The sequence below is a fragment of the Oncorhynchus kisutch genome, linkage group LG22, assembly GCF_002021735.2.
Source record: "Oncorhynchus kisutch isolate 150728-3 linkage group LG22, Okis_V2, whole genome shotgun sequence".
Classification (NCBI taxonomy): Eukaryota; Metazoa; Chordata; class Actinopteri; order Salmoniformes; family Salmonidae; genus Oncorhynchus; species Oncorhynchus kisutch.
This window is the reverse complement of record NC_034195.2, coordinates 14,709,640-14,733,249: the sequence shown is the minus strand read 5'-3', so window position 1 is coordinate 14,733,249 and position 23,610 is coordinate 14,709,640. Positions and strand designations below refer to the sequence as shown.

At 40.7% G+C, this 23,610-nt stretch overlaps 1 protein-coding gene across 1 annotated transcript in view; it reads right to left on the bottom strand.

Annotated features, from left to right (window-relative positions):
* Positions 1-10,421: 10,421 nt before the first annotated feature.
* Positions 10,422-23,610, bottom strand: part of tmem86a (transmembrane protein 86A) — a 52,674-nt gene continuing 39,485 nt past the window's right edge. Inside the window, exon 3 of the mRNA XM_020456208.2 lies at positions 10,422-14,829. Within this exon, the coding sequence (XP_020311797.1) occupies positions 14,402-14,829 (428 nt within the window). The 3' untranslated portion in view covers positions 10,422-14,401. The remainder of the gene's footprint in view (positions 14,830-23,610) is intronic.

Here is a 23,610-nt window from a genome sequence, read left to right as displayed (position 1 = left end):
ACTACGAATCCGCGTTCAAACGGCCACCCCTCATCACTCTCAAACGCTCCCTAAAACACTTCTGCGAGCAGGCCTTTCTAATCGACCTGGCCCGGGTATCCTGGAAGGATATTGACCTCATCCTGTCAGTAGAGCATGCCTGGTCATTCTTTAAAAGTAATTTCCTCACCATCTTAAATAAGCATGTCCCTTTCAAAAAATGTAGAACTAAGAACAGATTTTGCCCTTGGTTCACTCTAGACCTGATTTCCCTCGACCAGCACAAAAACATCCTGTGGCAGACTGCACTAGCATCGAATAGTCCCCGCGATATTAAACTTTTCAGGGAAGTCAGGAACCAATACACGCAGTCAGTCAGGAAAGCAAAGGCTAGCTTTTTCAAACAGAAATTTGCATCCTGTAGCGAACTCCAAAATGTTTTGGGACACTAAAGTCCATGGAGAATAAGAGCACCTCCTTCCAGCTGCCCAATGCACCGAGGCTAGGAAACACTGTCACCACCGATAAGTCCACGATAATCGAGAATTTCAATAAGTGTTTCTCTACAGCTGGCCATGACTTCCTACTGGCTACCCCAACCCCGCCCAACAGCTCTGCACCCCCCGCAGCTACTTGCCCAAGCCTCCCCAGCTTCTCCTTCACCCAAATACAGATAGCAGATGTTCTGAAAGAGCTGCAAAACATGGACCCGTACAAATCAGCTGGGCCCTCTCTTTCTAAAATTATCTGCAGCCATTGTTGCAACCCCTATTGCAAGTCTGTTCAACCTCTCTTTTGTATCGTCCAAGATCCCTAAAGATCGGAAAGCTGCCGCGGTCATCCCCCTTTTCAAAGGGGGTGACACTCTAGACCAAAACTGTTAAAGACCTATATCCATCCTGCTCTGCATTTCTAAAGTCTTTGAAAGCCAAGTTAATAAACATATCACTAACCCTTTCGAATCCCACTGTACCTTCTCCGCTGTGCAATCCGGTCTCCAAGCTGGTCACAGGTGCACCTCAGCCACGCTCAACGTATAAAACTATATCGTAACCGCCATCGATAAAAGACAGTACTGTGCAGCCGTCTTCATCGATCTGGCCAAGGCTTTCGACTCTGTCAATCACTGTATTCTTATCGGCAGACTCAACAGCATTGGTTTCTCAAATGACTGCCTCGCCTGGTTCACCAAGTACCTCTCAGATAGAGTTCAGTGTCTCAAATCGGAGGGCCTGTTGTCCGGACCTCTGGCAGTCTCTATGGGGGTACCACAGGGTTCAATTCTCGGGCTGACTCTTTTCTCTGTATATATCAACGAGGTCGCTCTAGCTGCGGGTGATTCCCTGATCCACCTCTATGCAGACGACACCATTCTGTACACATCTGGCCCTTCTTTGGACAATGTGTTAACAAACCTCCAAACGAGCTTGAATGCCATACAACACTCCTTCCGTGGCCTCCAATTGCTCTTAAACGCTAGTAAAACTAAATGCATGCTTTTCAACCGATCGCTGCCCGCACCCGCCTGCCCGACTAGCATCACTACTCTGGACGGTTCTGACTTAGAATATGTGGACAACTACAAATACCTAGGTGTCTGGCTAGACTGTAAACTCTCCTTCCAGACTCACATTAAGCATCTCCAATACAAAATTAAATCTAGAATCTGCTTCCTATTTCACAACAAAAACTCCTCAACCCACGGTGCCAAACATACCCTCGTAAAACTGACTATCCTACCGATCCTCGACTTCAGCGATGTCATCTACAAAATAGCCTCCAACACTCTACTCAGCAATCTGAATGCAGTCTATCACAGTGCCATCCGTTTTGTCACCAAAGCCACATACACCACCCACCACTGGGACCTGTATGCTCTCGTCAGCTGGCCCTCGCTACATATTCGTCGCCATACCCACTGACCCCAGGTCATCTATAAGTCTTTGCTAGGTAAAGCTCTGCCTTATCTAAGCTCACTGGTCACGATAACAACACCCACCTGTGGCACGTGCTCCAGCAGGTATATCTCACTGGTCATCCCTAAAGCCAATACCTCCTTTGGACACCTTTCCTTCCAGTTCTCTGCTGCCAATGACTTGAACGAATTCCCAAAATTGCTGAAGTTGGAGACTTATATCTCCCTCACTAACTTTAAACATCAGCTATCTGAGAAGCTAACCGATCGCTGCAACTGTACACAGCCCATCTGTAAATAGCCCATCCAATCTACCTACCTCATCCCCATATTGTTTTTATTTACTTTTTGCTCTTTTGCACTCCAGTATTTCTACTTGCACATCATCATCTGCACATCTATCACTCCAGTGTTAATTTGATCAATTGTAATTACTTCGCTATTATGGCCTATGTATTGCCTTACCACCTCACGCCATTTGCACACACTGTATATCAACTTTTTTTTCTATTGTGTTATTGACTGTACGTTTGTTTATTCCATGTGTAACTCTGTGTTGTTGTTTGTGTCGCAGTGCTTTGCTTTATCTTGGCCAGGTCGCAGTTGAGAATGAGAACTTGAGAATGAGAAGACGAAGAGAGAGGAAGTTCCGCTAATTGCGCGTTGCGATGCTTTACTTGCTTAACATATGGAACTTTCGACTGTCTTTTCTGGCATGTTGAAATCAATTCAGAATGTTTTGATGGCTTCCTTCAGATCATCCATTAAAAGTGAGATTGAAAGAGAGAGGTTGACGCAGAGCATTTTTTTGCGCTCCCTGAAGTAGGCTTTCCACTTTCCTTCTGTATTTATTTAGCAAAGGTCATCAATAACACAATCACTCCGGACAGACACAAGCAAAAACTCATTACATAAATGTTGCAGCAGCCTAGGTTACACCTAAACATTAGAGATTGGACATGCTGTATCGGATGAAACCAGACGATTTTTCAGTCTGATCAACTGTAGGCACCTAATAATAGCAGCTGCCAATGCGCCCTGTCCATCAGGTAGGGGTAAACAATTTTGGAAACGTTTTGTCAGGTGAAAATGTGAATGTGATCAAATTTGGTTTATATTCAAACTTGGGCTGGCTACATATTCAGTTCAAAATGATTAACTGGAATTAAATCAATCAACATAATAGCGATGACAAATGTGAGATAATGTTTATTAGGCCTACACTTGCATAGGCCTGCATGATGCAAACATACATAAAGCAAACATGCATAAAGCAAGCTCAGCCCTGTGAGTTATGTTGTCTCTGTTTCTGGGTAGAGGAAATCCCCCTCTGAATCTAGTATAAATATAATTAATATGAACAATTATAAGGTTGCTGCAGTTTGACAGGGTTTTCACCCCCCCCTAGGGCCTGGAGTTTTTTTCAGGAGTTCAGGACAACTGGTCCCATCATAGCTCATATAAAACCATTTTACAAGTGATTAATGACTGTCATACCTTATAGGGTCCAGAGTTTTCCTGGTTAGCTTAACAGATATGGAAAAACTCCAGGCCCCACGGGGTAAAAATTGCCCCACCGCTCTGGGACCTATGGTGGCACCAGTCTGTTGCAGTTGTGAGTTATTGTCAGGTATGTGGATGATCAGGGCTTTATTCAGGAACGTTTCTTGGGCTACTTTGTGTCAAGTTGGCGAGATAAGCAGTCTTCTTTGACTTTTTGAATTCTGAGATGTCTAAAATTAACTTAAAGACAGAAGCCTGCTACATGGCAGACCAATCCAAACTCATCACTTGGCATGTCCAGCCCATCCATTATCTCAGCCAATCATGGCTAGCGGGAAGGCATATGAAAGTTCACATGTTCCAGAAGGCCTTTCTGCCTTCTTATGGATCACATCAGTGATTGAATGTACGAGGTTTTCAGAGGCTTGACTTTAGTGCAGGACATGGGTTGAGGTGTTCAGAGGCTTCCAGGCTCCTCATGGATGGATGGTATTGGAAAATAGCTCAAATCTTCTACTGAGGGCAGGGCAGGATTTGACAGGGAAGACAAAAAACATAAACACAATACACTACACAGTTAAACAAAATAGCTAAGAATGAGTTAGTCCAAGCAAGGAGTAACATCATTGATGTGTAATATTGTGTTTGTGTGTGTGATTGACTCTACATACAGTAATGAGAGAAAATTGATAGGGGTACTCAGTAATTGGAGAGGAAACATTCAATGTGCCAGTGGATGAGCTTGCACATGAGACGTGGCTTCAGTTTTTGTCAGGAGAGAGTTGACAATGGTAGTGGAGTGGTCATCACTTCTTAAATCAGGGAACAGGAGGGGACATACCTGCAATTACAAATAACATATGCATTCCGTTACAGCTGCACCATCGCAGGTTTGGGCAACGAGTTTCTCCATTATGCTTTCTAGGGTAGGGGTTCCACTAGCGGAAGGCTGTGCGCGAAATTCACAAAAAAAAAGGGAAATATGTAACTTTCACATATTAACAAGTCCAATACAGCAAATGAAAGATAAACATCTTGTTAATCTACCCATCGTGTCGGATTTCAAAAATGCTTTACAGCTAAAGCAAAACATATGATTATGTTAGGTCAGAGTCAAGTCACAAAAAAACACAGCCATTTTTCCAGCCAAAGATAGGAGTCACAAAAAGCAGACACTCATAGGACATCATGTTACACAATACATTTATGTTTTGTTCGATAATTTGCATATTTATATCCAAAAATCTCAGTTTACATTGGCGTGTTACGTGCAGTAATGTTTTGATTCCAAAACATCCAGTGATTTTGCAGAAATGCTCATAATAAACATTTATAAAAGATCCAAGTGTTATTCACATAATTAAAGATAGACTTATCCTCTATTCAACCGCTGTGTCAGATTTTTTTTTTACTTTATGGAAAAAGCATAATCTGAGAACGGCGCTCAGAACCAAAACAGCCAGAGGAATATCTGCCATTTTGGCGTCAACAGAAGCTAGAAGAAACACTATAAATATTAATTTACCTTTGATGATCTTCATCAGAAGGCACTCCCAGCAATCCCAGTTCGACAATAGATGACTGATTTGTTCCATAAAGCCCATCATTTAGCCACTTGTTGTTAGCGTGTTCAGCCCAGTAATCCACCTTCATGAGGCGTGAGCACTTCCTCCAGACAAAAACTCGAAAAGTTCCGTTACAGTCCATAGAAACAAGTCAAATGATGTATGCAATCAATCTTTAGGATGTTTTTAACAGAAATCATCAATAAGGTTCAAACCTGAGAATTTCATTATCTGAAGAAAAGCATTGGAACGAGCGTAAACTCTGACGCACGGGAGTGTGCGTCATGAGGCCGAGGCTCTCTGCCAGACCACTCACTCAAAGAGCTATTATGAGCCCCTCCTTTATAGTAGAATCGTCAAACCAGTTTCTAAAGACGGTGACATCTAGTGGAAGCCCTAGGAAGTGCATCCTCATTCATATCTCACTGGGATTTCAATAGGCACTGTTTTGAAAATCGATTTCTCACTTCCTGTTTGGATTCTGTCTCAGGTTTTTGCCTGCCATATGAGTTTTGTTATACTCACAGACATCATTTAAACAGTTTTAGACATTTCAGAGTGTTTTCTATCTAATACTACTAATATTATGCATATATTAGCATCTGGAACAGAGTAGGAGGCAGTCCAGTCTGGGCACGCTATTCATCCAAAAGTGAAAATGCTGCCCCCTATCCCAAAAAGGATAACCTCTTGAAGCTAGGGGACACTATTTTTATGTTTGGAAAAATAACGTTCCCAAAGTAAACGGCCTATTTCTCAGGACCAGATGCTAGAATATGCATATAATTGAAAGATTAGGATAGAAAACACTCTAAAGTTTCCAAAACTGTCAAAATATTGTCTGTGAGTATAACAGAACTGATATTGCAGGCGAAACCCTGAGAAAAATCAAACCAGGAAGTGGCTTCTATTTTGAAAACTCCATGTTCCATAGCCTCCCATTGCTCCATTTAAAGGGATATCAACCAGATATCCCTTTTATTTTGAAAAATGAGCCAGAATGATAACATCGCGTCAAGTGGTCACATGAGTTTTGCTCGCGCAACAGCTATTGTTTTTCCCTCTCCTACTGTGAAAGACATTTGCGGTTGATATATTATCGATTATACATTTTAAAAACAACCTGAGGTATGATTATAAAAAACGTTTGACATGTTTCTGTGGACATTATGGAAACTATTTGGAATTTTCGTCTGCGTTGTCGTGACCGCTCTTTCCTGTGGATTTCTCAACATAACGCCAAACAAATGGAGGTATTTTGAATATAAAATAATCTTTATGGAACAAAAGGAACATTTGTTGTGTAACTGGGAGTCTCATGTGTGAAAACATCCGAAGATCATCAAAGGTAAACGATTAATTTGATTGCTTTTCTGATTTTCGTGACCAAGCTACCTGATGCTAAATGTACTTAATGTTTTGTCGAGCAATCAAAAAATGTACACAAACGCTTGGATTGCTTTCGCTGTAAAGCATAATTTCAAAATCTGAGACGACAGTTGGATTAACAAAAGGCTAAGCTGTGTTTTGCAATATTGCACTTGTGATTTCATGAATATGAATATTTTTTGTAATATTATTTGACTGAGGCACTATGCTATTCAGCGGTTGCTGATGACAATTATCCCGATTAAGGGATGGGTAGCGTCAAGAAGCTGGTCAGTATGTGTAGGTAATCCTTTCTAATGCTGCTTTTTTGAAAAATATCACGTAATAGAAATGCAAAAGTGTTTCTCTCTACATTCTAGAGGACCGAGTTTTGAAATCAGTGGAATGCCTGGTGGAATTAGAGTATGATAGCTAAAGAGATTGAGAAAATTCTGGCGTTTGATTCCAAATATGTAGAGGCAAGTTGAAAAAAGAACACACAGAAGGCTGACAGAGATGGAGTAGCGTACATCCATGTATACAGGTGGGATAGTCTAGCTAGCTACATTTTCAGATATTATGCATTTCAAATAGTAAGAAAGTAATTTCAAGTTAAAGCGTACTGTTAGCTAGATAAAGTTACATGTATGATCTGTGTAGTAATATTATTCGTATCTCAGAGCCATTTGCATGGCTAGTTATAGTCTAATGTTAACTAGCTAGCTAGCATTGAACCTGGTTGGTTAGCTACCCGCAGATTCATGCAGGGTAGTGATGTTATGAGTTGGGATTATGGTTCATTGTTTAGCTAGCTAGCTACATGTCTAAACAAAAGACTCCACTATGCAAGTAACCATTTCACTACACCTTCTGTATCCTGTGCATGTGACAAATACACTTTTATTTGATATAGTGTGCGTTTACTAGAGACGGTAATGTGAAGAACATGACCTGCACCGAAGTCAAATTAGGATATAACGTTAGGCCAACGAGACAGTGTCCAAGTTTTAAAAATTATCCGGTAGAATGCCCTGCTCTTATTTCATCACACTCACAACCGTAACCTGTTTTCTGTTGGCTCTAGTTTTTGTGTTTATACTATTTCATAACGACAAGTTTGATGTCGGACAACAATATAATGTTCATGATGTCACTGCGAGAACTGTCAATAGACGTAGTATAAACCAGCCTTTAGTCTTGAAATCTTTGGTTGTTTAGTACATGGCCTCATGTGAATCCTTAAAGAGATGGGTGAGTCTAAGGCTTAAGAGGATGTGAATGATGCTGAATCGGGGTAGACAAAGAAGTGCTCTCCAGTAGGTGTACCAAAACATTCAAGGGCCATTTACTCAAAAGTGACGTTATAAGTTTATCAACTTTCAAAGCAGAATTACTATCCGATTGTTCCTAAACTGTAGTGTATGATATAGCATTTTCTAGCTCTGAGTCTCTACTTTTATCCAATGTAAAAAACACAAGTCAAATTTTGCTACATAAGACCGAATTCTAGCCGGTCGGCCACATATTTGCTGCTACTTCACTCAATCCTGTTTTGCATTCCCTGAGACCAACTAGATATGTCCTTGGCCAAATATTCCCAGATTTTCATAAAAGAGCCACACATGTTGTCTCTCATTTCTGCATCACTAAATTTAGCATGAGGCAACAGAGTAGGATAGGTGCGCTTTAATTGCTCATTCGGTGCTGCGGACCGCAGGGATGGATCGCTCCTCCACTGAATCAATGTCTTGGAAGATCACATAATGATTCATTAGTATTCTACATAAGATGACAAAATTAGCATAGTATAACGTTACATAAAAAAACACCACCTCATTCCGTATTTTAACACCATCTGCTCTCATTTGCTCACGAATGATTGAGATCAAATGATTGGCATGCATTTGGGACATTTCACTGGTAAAACGTTAAGAATGATTGTTCACGATTGACAGGGATGATGCCATGGCCTATTGTAAAATTAGGTGTGCCTTACTTGGTGTTTGAGGGAATTAAAAATATGAAATGTTCTTGAGATAATGCATATTCAATAGACTTCATGCATATTCTCAAATTATATTCAATAGGCTCTCTATCTTTAGCCTATCTATCGGTACAAACTTTGAGAAATTATGGTGTCATTTACATTGTGTGGCTGCCAAATGTTTTTATTCATGTAGGCTACTGTCCCGCGAATATCCTGCAAAATCATCTCGTTGTCCCTCATCTCATGATTGTTTTGAAGTGGAAATCCCATAGAATACTTATTGTGTGGGGCCACCACGCTTCTGAAATGGCATCCTATTCCCTATGTGGTGCAATACATTTCCAAACGCATCCTGTGTAGTGCACTACAACAAAGGGCTGACTGTATAAAGAGAGGTTTTCCAGATGTCTAGAACTCTAGAGAAGTTTCTACACATAGACTTAGAACTCCAATTACAGTGCCTTGCGAAAGTATTCGGCCCCCTTGAACTTCGCGACCTTTTGCCACATTTCAGGCTTCAAACATAAAGATATAAAACTGTATTTTTTTGTGAAGAATCAACAACAAGTGGGACACAATCATGAAGTGGAACGACATTTATTGGATATTTCAAACTTTTTTAACAAATCAAAAACTGAAAAATTGGGCGTGCAAAATTATTCAGCCCCCTTAAGTTAATTTGTAGCGCCACCTTTTGCTGCGATTACAGCTGTAAGTCGCTTGGGGTATGTCTCTATCAGTTTTGCACATCGAGAGACTGACTTCATGATTGTGTCCCACTTGTTGTTGATTCTTCACAAAAAAATACAGTTTTATATCTTTATGTTTGAAGCCTGAAATGTGGCAAAAGGTCGCAAAGTTCAAGGGGGCCGAATACTTTCGCAAGGCACTGTATGTGGTTCCACAGCTCTTCGGTTACTAGTCCATGATAGAGATCCAAGGAGATACATACGGGTTATCTTTTTAGATACCTACCAACCCAAACTGCGAAATCTTCTTAATTGGCATCAATACCCATGATTCGGTGACCCAGGTTGTGTCCCAAATGGTACCCTATCCCCTATATAGTGCACTATTTTTGATCAGAATCCAATGGGCAAAAGTAGTGCACTAAATAGGGAACAGGGTGCCATTTAGGATGCAGACCTAGATTTGTTTATAGTTTGCCTTGCTGCTATCATACATTTGCCACTCAAATAAATCCAACAAAAATACTCCCAAAATCCAAAGAGTTACATAGTCCGACATGGGTCCTGATCATCAAATTATAACACAACATTTCACGGGACCTCCTATTTAAAAATGTTTTAAAAAACGAATATGGGCCTAATAGTAAAGAAATGTATGCCTATTTTAACAGGAAACATGTACTACCTTTTAATGTGGCATGAACACAACCAGTCATGACGTTGTCATTAGGCCTACACTCTTATAGCCTGAATTAATTGATACATCTTGCTGGCAAATGGACCTTTTGGAACAAAAGTGGCTGAAATAAGGGATGTAAAAACCAACAAGCTAACACAGTGACACGTCAGAGTTAGACGTTCATCCATGTTTCTCAAACTTCAAATTTCGAAGTTGTTCCAAGAGTCAAATTTCTAAATGTTTGGTTACTTCTCTATCATGCCTAGGTTAAGTTTAGGCATGAACTCCAAATGGTTAAGGTAAGGGTTAAGGATTGGGATAGGCTTAAAACAAAAATATAAAAAAACTACTTTATATCACTGGATTTGAATATGAAACCAGAGGCAGATGCTTGTGCCCATCCACCATCCCTGTCCACAACACCTACTTGAAGGTAACAGCACTCACTGTTGTCCCTAGTGGCCAGTTTTTATGTCATCAACCAACATCCTCAGACATGGATGGACATCGAATACTGACTTGTAACATGGGTGACCTGCCTGTCATTGCCGTGGGAAACTGAGGGCCCAGTTGAAACAAGTTGCAAGTTTGATAGCTGGCTGGACCCAGTCGATACAATGTTGCAAGTTTGCTAGCGAAAGCTCAAGACAGACAGAGAGAGCGGAAGACAGGCAGAGTAGTATGAATGCGGTTGAAAGAACCTGAACTGTCACTGGTTTAAACAATGACAGAGATCGTTCGTTTAAGCTTTTATTTAAAAATGTACAACTGTAACAGTACAAAATTGCATTTTAAACAAATAGGAGAATGGTTTAATTAAAGTTTGACTTTTGTTGCATTAAGGGGAGCTCATGCTTCCCCTCATTTCGAATCTTGATCTCTAGTAATCCCTTCTGCAGCTTAGACTGTCATTTTATTTAGGTTAAAAGTTGGTTGACAAAAAAATAAAAAATTCCTGTACGTTGATGAGTTTTTGCAAATCCAATTAATCTTCTACATTGATTCAACATCATCAAAAGAAAAAACATTGCATTTCTTTGTGGAAATGTTGTAGAAACAACGTTGATTCAACCAGTTGGTGCCCAGTGGGACAGAACAGTACGATATATTTGGATACTCTGTGTATCCACAAGTATTCAAATACTCCCTATACACAATATTTAAAACTATTAAAGGTCAAATAAATATATGTTACAATATACTGTTTGTATGCATCTTTAAGTAGTTCCTCTGGCAGTGTAGCCTAGTGGTTAGTGTAGCCTAGTGGCCTAGTGGAAACCAATTGGATTTTCAAAAAGTCAACAGAAGGGAATTTCATTTTTTTCCCCACCAAACTTTTAACCTAAATCCAATGACATTGTGAATTGTTTTGTTGATTTTGCGATAGTTGACAAGTGGGTTACTTGCACAGATAGGACACATGGAAATACATTTCCTTATGCATTAACCATGCAAACACATTTCTTTTTCATTGTTACACGGCATCAGTGAGATTCGAACCTATAATCTATCCATGGAATTAGTCCACCACACCACCAGGATGGAGCTAGCATGCCATATTTTTTACGCTTACAAATCTGTTCATTTTAGTTTATTCAAACAGACCCCATTTCAATTGAAACGAACGCTCATTAAGACCAGGTGTGGCCAATTAGTGGGCGCAGGCAACGCACCTGAACACACTTAACAAGATTGAGATAATTTTGGTGCTGCTGAGAATGGAATGTATGTTATTAAATAACATTCCTAGAACGTTCTCTGAACATTACAAAAGTTTTGTGGTTTCTATGAAAAGTTTTTTTAATGTTCTCGGAACAAATTTGAGAACATGACTTTAAATGGAACCAGGAGGAAACCTGTAGTAAAATGTTATGCCTGAAGTACTGAAATTCCCAACGAAGAACGTTGTTTCTTAACGAAGTTGAACCATTTTGAACATTCCCAATGTCAAACCAGTTGGAGAACATTCCTAGAACATGGCCAAAATTGAAATGAAATGTAACCATGTTTGAACTTTTAGGAAACATTCTGTTAAAGTAATGAAGTACCAAGAAAATATAACTTTCTTGTCAAGTTCCTTAAAGGTGCTGAGAATGTTCCAAACTATCCTGCACCATTCCCAAAAAGTTGTGGAAAAGTTGTATGCAAAATAAACATAGGACAATCACTCTCTCACCAAGCTCTAAGAAACATATGGTTCTCAGAACATTATGTGCTAGAAAACGTTACATAAAAATGGCCTGGCATTAATCAGTCATCCCTGATTATGGGGTCATAGAAAGGAAAGAGACAGCAAGGGGAAAGGTAATAGCAGGTGAAAATACTATAGACAATATCCATTAATAGGAAGATGGGGGACTGAAGAGAAAATGCCAAAGGATTTTGAGAAAATATCACAAAATAGGAATACACCGGTATGATGTACATTTAGCCAATGTTCAAGCAAAATGATAGTTCACAGCAATTCTGCCACGGCCCTAAAGGGAGCTCGACACACACCTACACACACACATACAGTACACACACACACACTAAAAGAACATGCAACAAGTATAACAATGCATCTGTTTTCTAAAATTTCTTAAATACACACAGACATTTTTTCAGTCAATATGCTTCAAACAGACAGCACAATAACTCAGCAAAGATGGCCCTATAGCTGGTGCAACAGAGAAAAATACTATGATAGATAAGTGTCATAGCTGCATATCTATCTAGGGGGATATAAACAATCGGGATTGAGTGGTATAATTGTTCCCTTGTGCTAATGAAACCATTGGCCAGTCTTCTCTCTCTTTTTTGGCTGTGTTTGGACCCTAAGGGACCAGGGTGTCCTAGGGCTGTGTTCTTCTCTGAAGGCCCAAGCACTGCAGACAAAACAAGGACTGGCTTCAGCCAACATGCCCTTTTCATAACACTTTATATGGCCATAGGCACACAGTTGGTAGCTGAAAATGTTCCAGCAATAAGGGCACCACCAGCCTTCTTCTAATAATCAAACCAGCAGGAGCTGGGGGTATGAAGTGTGACCTGAAGGAAGCGTGTATATGTGGTGTGTGTTTGTGCGTGTTCAGGGTAACATAAACAGTAAAGGAGGAACACTGTGAGATGCCTCAGGTACAGAGGGTACACACATACACACACACACACACGCACACACACACACACACAGATCTAAGAAAAATGTTCCCCTTAGGGACCAGCCTTTTGAGTGATCAGTATGACTGTGGTAAAATACTAGAGCAGGCGCTCTCAAATGATCTCTCTCACATGCTGATCAAACCGGCCACGTTGCGTGCGCGAGTGTTGAATAAAATACATGTAGACATACATGTTCTTCAATAATGTAATCGAAACTGCTCACGCACGTCATCTGCATAGCCAGGCACTAAAATAGAACTTGGTTTTATTTGGCGCGGCAAGTCATGCCTCTCCCATCTCCGCCTTGGTTTTTAGGATCATACAAACCCACGTGAGTGATTGAAAGATGAAGCAGGTCCACACTCCAGCCTAGTTGATGGAGGTCATGAGCCTTAATGCCAGTTGCCAACAGTCATATAAAATCCAAAGAGGAATGAATGAGGAGAGATGAATCAAAGAAAACATACTAGGTTTTCCCTTTTACCTTTCGATTCATTGTCGGAGTAGAGAACACACGATTTTGTGGGACTCAAAATGGGTACAAAATTCTACAAAGATCCAGCAGATAGAAGGACCATATGGATTTCAGTTACAATAGCAACCCAATGTTCATATCCCAGGACAAATGATTTAGCAACAGCTAGCTAGGTAAAAGTCCACGAATTCTCTCTCTCTCTGTGTGTGTGCGTGGACATTCACAGCCATTTTCATAGCCTCATAGACACAGGAGAGAGGATGTATTCTAATAGGAGTGTGGCGAGCAGAAGTACAAAAGGCAGTTTGTCTTAAGTGAAAGTGAAGAGACTAAAATCAGTAAAAAAGGAGGGTGGATGTGCTCCAGACTTTGAGAACAGCACCTAAATACATGAGAACAGACAGCAGTTATGGGACACAACCTCCCCCATAACAAGTCGAGATGTGCAAACTTATTCACTATAACAACTCCCTTTTCAGAGATAAATTAAATAATGGTGATAAAATAGTTGCAAAGACAATATACCACAGGAAACACATCCATTTGAATTTGCAATATTGGACCACATTATACTGTAAATGGGGTGGAGAGGGCAGCCAATGACTGGGGGGCAGAAGGAAGATGTGCTATTATTGTAGCAGGCCATGAGAATTCACACTCATCTGTAGGTTATATAGTATGAATCCTCTAACCTAATACGCACGCACACGCACCCACACCCACACACACAAACCTTGACATGGTGATCTGTATGGTCATCTGTACCAACATCCTAGGCAGTGAGGTGGGGGAGTTGTCGTGCACTACTCTCTAGTAACTAAGACGTATCTACGAGAACTGTAGGGCAGTAGTTGAGGGTTAAAAGTAGTGCACTTGTCTCCATGGTAACTAGGGTCTTTGACTGTCCCACTAGCCATGGGGCAGGCTGGTGGTAGTACACTAGTTTCCATGGTAACAAGGGTGTGCGAATGCCACGCTACAACCAAAGTAGGGGGTTTGGGGGTAACTGTCTCTGGAATATGTCCATGACAAAAACAAGGGGGATTGGCTGCCCCTATCACATCTTCTTGATCACGTGACGCGACCTCGCTCTCTCCTCTTCATGCCATCTTCCTTGCCGTCTCCACATCCTGGCACTCGACGGCGGAGAGCGCGATCAGCATCTGCGCGGCGTAGTAGGTGGCCATGATAACGGCGCGTGAGTGCGGCACAGGGAAGCAGAACTTGTTAACGGCAATAGTGAGGTCGGAGACCATGAAGAGTACAGCGCCCAGACATGCCGACATCTTGGTCCAGGTCCACAGGTCATTGGCCAACTGGAGGCCGGCCACGGCCCGCCAGCCCATGAAGCCGATCAGGGCGATATAGACCCCCACCAGGTAGGTGAAGGGGCCTGAGAGGTAGGGGTAGAGCAGGGCGTAGCTCACGGCCGAAATGGCGCCGATCACCAGGCCGGCAAGCGGGTTCAGGGGCTTCATACCGAAGGCCGAGGAGTAGAGGATGTGGGAGATGGCAAACATCAGCAAACCTGTGGGATACAGAAAATAGTATATATAACTTACTGTTATATTGCCTTTTTTGTTATAAAATCTGAGCTTGGAGCTCCAGAGTACTGATGGTTTTCTGTTATACCTGACAATTAATTGCAGCCACCTGGTGTCCAAGGTATAAATCAGTCCTTGATTAAAGGGAAATCATGTGGATCAGGCTTCGAGGCCCAGAATAGAATTTGCCTGATATAGTATATACACACACATTCAGGTACACACAGGAGGTAGGGAAATCACAAGTAGGGAAGACATTAAGTACCTTCTTCTCCTCCATCTGCGCTGATCTAAACAAACTGGATAGCTGAGAGTAGCAAGAGGGAAAGGAGACCCTATATCTGCTTCTGAAATGGCACCCTTTTCTCTGTATAATGTACTATTACGGGAACTATTAAGGGAATAGGGTGCCATTTTATATGCAACCCAGTAGAGGAAGCCACCTTCAATTGCTGAAAAGGACTGTAGGCATCAGTGGTCGAGTTCCTGCCCGACTACATTGCAGTCAGGGACGGGTCTAGAATTTCGTCATTTGGTTAGAGCCCCCCCCCCCCCCCCCCCCCCTTACGGCAAAATATTTTAGTGACCCCCCTCTGCAGTATACAGAAAATTCAATGATTTAAAGTAAATTTCCTGTAATCCTTCCAGGGTTTGGGCTCAATTCAGAATTTAATTCAGAATGCCTCATAAGTTCTAATTCAATTCTTGAATTTAAATTGAAGTAGTAACATTGCAAAAAATCTGAAACATTTTATCCAAATTTGACGCAGAAAAGCTCATCCATGCTTTTGTCACTTCTAGATTAGACTACTGCACTCACTCTACTATGCCGTTCGGCCATCGCTCATCCATATATTTATATGTATATATTCTTATTCATTCCTTTACACTTGTGTGTATAAGGTAGTTGTTGTGAAATTGTTAGATTACTTGTTAGATATTACTGCATGGTTGGAACTAGAAGCACAAGCATTTCGCTACACTCGCATTACCATTACCATAACCATATGTGTGTGACCAATAAAATTTGATTTGATTTGAAATGAAAACTGCAAAAAATGTGAAAGAAATTACATTTATGTCCTGAATACAAAGCATTATGTTTGGGGCAAATCCAATACAACACATCAATCATGATGGTGGCTGTATTATGTTATGCGTATGCTTGTCTTCGGCAAGAATGAAAAAGAATAGAGATAAACACATCAAAATCCAAGAGGAAAACTTTCCAACAGACACTGGGAGACAAATTCAACTTTCTGCATGACAATAACCTGAAACACAAGGCAGAATATACACTGGAGTTGCTTATCAAGACGACATGGAATGTTCCTGTTACAGTTTTGACTTAAATCAACTTGAAAATCTATGGCAAGACTTGAAAATAGCAATCTAGTGATCTAGTGATCATCAACAACCAACCTGACAGAGCATGAAGAATTGAAAAAATGATAATGGGCAAATGTAGCACAATCCAGGTGTGCTAAATTCTTAGCGACTTAACCAGAAAGACTTGTAGCTGTAATCGCTGCCAAAGGTGATTCTAACATACATTGACTCAGGGGTGTGAATACTTATGTAAATGAGATATTTCTGTATTTCATTTCCAATATATTTGCAAAAATGTCAACAACAACAAAAAAGTAATTTGTCATCATGGGGTATTGTTTTAAGATGGGTGAGAAAAGGTATACATTTAATCCATTTTGAATTCAGGTTATAACACAATTTTTTGGGGAATAAGTCAAGGGGTATGAAAACTTTCTGAAGGCACTGAACATGTTGGCAAATGTTCTGATCAGTGCTAATAAATCAGACACTTGACAAGATGATCATGAGCAGCACTCACCTCAACGTAGCTAACATGTCCACAGCCTAATTGTAGCCTAACCAATATCCAAATGGAGATTCAGTGAAAATAAAAATTAGACATTGATTGAGTCCCGACGCTTGTCTCAAAGCAGCGAGAAACAGCACTGAAATAGTTGAACATAGGCTATTACTTCAAATGTATTAAAACAATTAGATGACTTTGGGAGTTTCAGTAAGCAACAAATTGATGCTTTCAATTACATTCGCCTAGTTTATTCCAATATTTTCATCATTCGGTGATATTTATTCCCACCGTAATTCTTTATGGATCCATCCAGTTGTGTTTAGGAAAACAGTGCATGTGGTGGGATATGCGAAGACATGGGTGAAGTGACATGCCTCGCAAAGTTTCTAACTGTCAGGAATGGTAATGGTAGTGGTAATGGGCGCTGCCTAGCAACCATCAATAGCTTAAGAGCGTAGTGCGTGCCAATGCCGCCTCAGCATCATGGCTACATTTCATACTAAGCCGTAGGCAGAACTTTACTATAAACATGACTCAGTCATGACTAAGTCGGTTGGCGGAAATGTAGAGGCTTTGTCACCGGCAATACATTTCATATAAAGAAAAGCCTGCAAAAAGTTGGAGGAATGCTAAAGTTGGCAGAAAAACATCTTGGTTTGAAAGGTGTAGATGTAAGGCTAAAACTTCCTCCCACCAAAACAGGCAGAAAGTTCAGGCTGTCTTTTCAAACAGCTGTTACAATAAAAGGACATTATCATAATTTTCACAATTTCACAGTATTATTCCAAACTCATAGTGTGGAAATATATATAAAACACAGGGAAAAAAACACATTTGACTGTACTGGGCCTTTAAATAAGTGCATGGGACATGTGAACATTTCACATGCTCCCAAATATTCAAATGAGCCCCTGCCTCTAGCTGGGCTTGGTCTGGGCTAGCCTGTGTTGGGCTGGCGTGGGATTAGTGTGGGCTAGCCTGTGCCCACCTTGCCCACTGAATACCTACATGGGGCCAATTGGGGTCCTGTTTGCTGAGTCTTTACCATATTTGTTACATTTGTACCTTTGAAACAAAGTCAGATATACAACGTTATATCCACCATCGGAAAAGACAATAGGCTGGCCAGTACCTCCCGCTGGAAAGTACACTGAACAAAAATATAAATGCAACATGCAACAATTTCAAAGATTTTCCTGAGTTACAGTTCATATAAGGAAATCAGTCAATTTAATTTAAATGTAAATGTATACATACATTAGGCCCTAAACTATGGATTTCACATGACTGGGAATAGTTGTTTTTTTTAAGGTGGGGGCATGGATCAGAAAACCAGTCAGTATCTGGTGTGACCACCATTTGCCTCATGCTGTGCGACACATCTCCTTCACATAGAGTTGATCAGGCTGTTGATTGTCGCCTGTGGAATGTTGTCCCACTCCTCTTCATTATCTGTCTTCGCAGCTGACATATGGAACTGTTTTAAGATGGTCATACCATGGATCATTTAGCGATTTGTTTTTTAATTGATCATCTGTCCCAAACTTGTTTTATAAAATGTATTTGACAAAATATTGAATTTGGCCTTTACTACTATAGCCCATAGAAACGCATTGAATAACACATTCATGAAATGGCAAAAAAGAGAGTGAAAAAACCCATAAGGAATAAGGTTTTGAAGTGTCTGTCCTATATCTAGAAGATACAGTGCATTTGGAAAGTATTCAGACCCCTTCACTATTTCCACATTTTGTTATGTTACAGACTTATTCTAAAATTGATGAAGTAAAACATTTTCCTCATCAATATCCCAAAATGACAAAACATTTTTGTACATTTCTTAATAAAAAATGTAAAACATAAATATCTTATTTAAGTATTCAGACCCTTTGCTATGAGACTTGAAAGGGAGCTCAAGTGCATCCTGTTCCCATTGATCAATTGATTGGAAATTATTTGGAAAGACACACACCTGTCTATATAAAAGGTCTCACAGATGATAGTGCATGTCAGAGCAAAAACCAAGCCATGAGGTCGAAGGAATTGTCCGTAGAGCCCCGAGACAGGATTGTGTCGAGGAACAGAACTGGGGAAGGGTACCAAAACATTTCTGCAGCATTGAAGGTGCCCAAGAACACAGTGGCCTCCATCATTCTTAAATGGAAGAAGTTTGGAACCACTAAGACTCTTTCAAGAGCTGGTAGCCTGGCCAAATTCTGACCAAACTCTTTGGCCTGAATGCCAAGTTCACATTTGGAGGAAACCAAGCACCACTCATCACCTGGCCAATAACATCCCTACGGTGTAGCATGGTGACAGCATCATGATATGGGGATGTTTTTCAGGGGCAGGGACTGGGAGACTAGTCAGGATTGAGGGAAAGATGAACACAGCAAGTACAGAGAGATCCTTTATGAAAACCTGTTCCAGAGCGCTCAGGTCCTCAAACTGGGGGCGAAGGTTCACCTTCCAACAGGACAACAACCCTAGGCACACAGCCAAGACAACGCAGGAGTGGCTTCAGGACAAGTCTTTGAAAGTCCTTGAGTGGCCCAGCCTTTAATCACTGCAAAAGGTGCTTCAACAAAGTACTGAGTAAAGGGTCTGAATACTTATGTTCATGTAATATTTGATATAATAAATGAGCAAAAATGTCTAAAAACCTGTTTTTGCTTAGTCATTATGGGGTATTCTGTGTAGATTGATGAGGGGGAAAAAATGGAATCAATTTTAGAATAAGGCTGTAATGTAACAAAATGGAAAAAAGTGAAACGGCCTGAATAGTTTCCAAATGCACTGTATAAGAAAGCTCAGGAAATTATTATTTTCTAAAAAAACATTACACATATTGAACCATTTTATTGGGTAGGCACAAAACTTCCGCCATACTTCCATTCATTTTTTAAACCGGTACCGGTTACCTTCAGATGAGTGCAGGGACACTTGTGGGAGGTCATAGACCCAAACGGAGAACACCATGGTGTTCGTGAGACTCTCCCCTTTCCTCAGTGGGTTCACATTAGTTTGTAACCCAAATCCTTCGGATGCTACAAAACACAAGTTGGCACACTGAGGATAACCAACTTTGGACGAGTCCCCTGACACTTGTGGTGGTCGTAGAGCAAAATGGAGACCAACCTTGATGTTTGTGAGAGTGGTCATGGTTTTTTGTAGGCCAAACGGTTCAGACGCTACAGACGTTTTGGTGAGAAGGCCAAATTACAGGATGTCTCATGGTTTGACAAACACCACTCTAGCTCTGCAACCTTCCACCACAGATGCAGAAGTGTGTTGGATTGAGATGCATCCAATTAAGAAAAACGGATATCTCTAGTTTAAACTGACTGATTTTGATGGGGATGTTTTTATATATTACTTAGATTGTCGCATTGGTGCGCCAATTGACTCTAGGGGGTTGATAAACTTCTTGATATGCCACACACACACCTGTCAGGTGGATGGATCATTTTGGCAAAGGAGAAATGCTTACTAACAGAGATGTAAACACATTTTTGTGTGTACGGAAAATGTCTAATTTCAGCTCATGAAAATGGGACCAACATTTCACATGTTGTGTAAAGATAGGTGAGATTTTTTTTTTTTTTAAAGAAAGTTGGTAACTCACACTAAACGTTGAGGTGACGTACAGGTATGTGCCCAGAGGGTAATGTGATATCTTAAGAATCATTATTGAGGGATCTCCACTTTAAAACTAAATGGTTTAACTATTGCAATTTTTATTCCAAAGGGTAGGTTTTAACACAGCAAATTTGACCACATTTGTATCAATGTAATCCTATTTCATCAATGATGCTATTTAGACCTAAAGTTGAAGTCTGAAGTTAACATACACCTTAGCCAAATACATTTAAACTCAGTTTTTCACAATTCCTGACATTTAATACAAGTACAAATTCCCTATCTTAGGTCAGTTAGGATCACCACTTTATTTTAAGAATGTGAAATGTCAGAATAATGATTTATTTCAGCTTTTATTTCTTTCATCACATCCCCAGTGGGTCAGAAGTTTACATACACTCAATTAGCATTTGGTAGCATTGCGTTTAAATTGTTTAACTTGGGTCAAATGTTTCGGGTAGCCTTCCACAAGCTTCCCACAATAAGTTGTGTGAATGTTGGCCCATTCCTCCTGACAGAGCTGGTGTAACTGAGTCAGGTTTGTAGGCCTCCTTGCTTGCACACGCTTTTTCAGTTCTGCCCACAAATTTTCTACAGGATTGAGGTCAGGGCTTTGTGATGGCCACTCCAATACCTTGACTTTGTTGTCCTTAAGCCATTTTGCCACAACTTTGGAAGTATGCTTGAGGTCATTGTCCATTTGGAAGATCCATTTGGGACCAAGCTTTAAATTCCTGACTGATGTCTTGAGATGTTGCTTCAATATATCCACATAATTTTCCTGCCTCATGATGCCATCTATTTTGTGAGGTGTACCAGTCCCTCCTGCAGCAAAGCACCCCAACAACATGATGCTGCCACCCCCGTGCTTCACGGTTGGGATGGTGTTCTTCGGCTTGCAAGCCTCCCCCTTTTTCCTCCAAACATAACGATGGTCATTATGGCCGAACAGTTCATTTTTGTTTCATCAGACCAGAGGACATTTCCCCAAAAAGTACGATCTTTGTCCCCATGTGCAGTTGCAAACCGTAGTCTGGCTTTTTATGGCGGTTTTGGAGCAGTGGCTTCTTCTTTGCTGAGCAGCCTTTTAGGTTATGTCGATATAGAACTTGCTTTAATGTGGATATAGATACTTTTGTACCTGTTTCCTCCAGCATCTTTGCAAGGTGCTTTGCTGGTGTTCTAAGATTGATTTGCACTTTTCGCACCAAAGTACTTTCATCTCTAGGATACAGAACGCATCTCCTTCCTGAGCAGTGTTCCCATGGTGTTTATACTTGCGTACTATTGTTTGTACAGATGAACGTGGTACCTTCAGGCATTTGGAAATTGCTCCCAAGGATGAACCAGACTTGTGGAGGTCTATAATTTTCTTTCAGAGGTCTTGGCTGATTTCTTTTGAATTTCCCATGATGTCAAGCAAAGAGGCACTGAGTGTATGTAAACTTCCGACTTCCACTTTATATAGGAGTTGCAAAAAGTAATCAACAGCTATTGTTTCAATTTAACCAAGGATTCAACTAAAAAGAGACAATACTTATAGGTTCATTTCAAATTTAATTCCAGTATGTCTACAAGTTAATGAGATACTTCAGGAATGTGGCCACAATGCCCTTTATCTACTTCCCCCAGAGCTAGATGAACTTGTGGATACCATTTTATCCCTCTATGTCCAGTATGAAGGCAGTTAGAGGTAGATTTGCAACCCAATGCTAACTAGCATTAGCGCAATGCATGGAATTCTATGGTATCTGCTTGCATGCTAGCAAATACTATAGACTTCCAGTCATTATGCTAATGCTACTATACACTAGCTACCAACTTCCTTCAATCTGCACGCAGAGACATAAAAATGGTATCCACGATTGCCAAAATCCTGAAGTATCCCTTTAGTAATTGATATGTTGTGTTGACGTCGCCATCTGAAAACTATCAAAATAAAGAAAGTCACACACTCCACATATAAACTCCCAGTAATTTAATGTGTATTTACCAACGTTTAGGCATCACTGTGCTAATAGTAGGATCTCAATGTTACCTCCTTTCCTTGGTAGAGCAACATGCTCAATGCCTGTTTATTTGAGGGAGGAGATTGGAGGGTTAGCTTCAACAAAGTGAGCTGCTACTGGATAGTCAATGTTCTTACACCTGATTGAGCTGCGATGTTCAGCTATGCGTTGTTTTAATTGTCTTTCGTTTGTCCTACATAGGCTTTTCCACATGAACAGGTGATGAGATAGATTACTCCCTTGGTGTTGCATGAGATGATACCCCTAACAGGGACTTTTTTGACCTGTATGTGGATGCCTGAAGAAAGATGTTTTTATAGTGCTATGCACTTGTGCGCATGAGCCACATTTGTAGTTCCCATTTGGGATAGGTGTCAAGAGTGTCTGAGTGGGCTCAGGGGGCAGGTCAGGTCTCAAAAAGCTATCTCCAATATTGCGACCACGCATATAGGACACCCGTGGGAGTTCCTTGAAGAGTTGTGCAATTTTTGTCTGATTGTAGAATATGCCAGTGCTTTTTCAGGATTGCTTTAATTTTCTCCGAACCCTTGGTGTACTTAGTGCGAAAGACAGTTGCGTTGTTTTTCTTCTTAGGTTGAGTTTTTAGTAATTCCTCTCTTGCTTTTTTAGCATTGCTCTCAAAATCTGTCTGGTGTCCACAGATTCATTTAACCCTGCATAACTGGCTATATGGTAGACCATTCTATGTACTATCCGTACTTAGCAAGGTATTGCATGCTAGCAGATACTATAGACTTCCAGTCATTATGCTAACGCTATAATGCACTAGTTACCAACTTCCTTCAAACTGCACGCAGGCATAAAAATGGTATCCACGATTGCCAAAATCCCAGTCTCCCTTTAGTAATTGATATGTTGTGTTGACGTCTCCATCTGAACCAAAAATCTAACTTAAAAAATAGGACTAAGCCAGTGTCACATGATTCCTTGCTGTCCCCAGTCCACCTGGCTGTGCTGCTGCTCCAGTTTCAACTGTTCTGCCTGTGATTATTATTATTTGACCATGCTGGTCATTTATGAACATTTGAACATCTTGGCCATATTCTGTTATAATCTCCACCCGGCACAGCCAGAAGAGGACTGGCCACCCCACATAGCCTGGTTCCTCTCTAGGTTTCTTCCTAGGTTTTGGCCTTTATAGGGAGTTTTTCCTAGCCACCGTGCTTCTACACCTGCATTGCTTGCTGTTTGGGGTTTTAGGCTGGGTTTCTGTACAGCACTTTGAGATATCAGCTGATGTACGAAGGGCTATATAAATA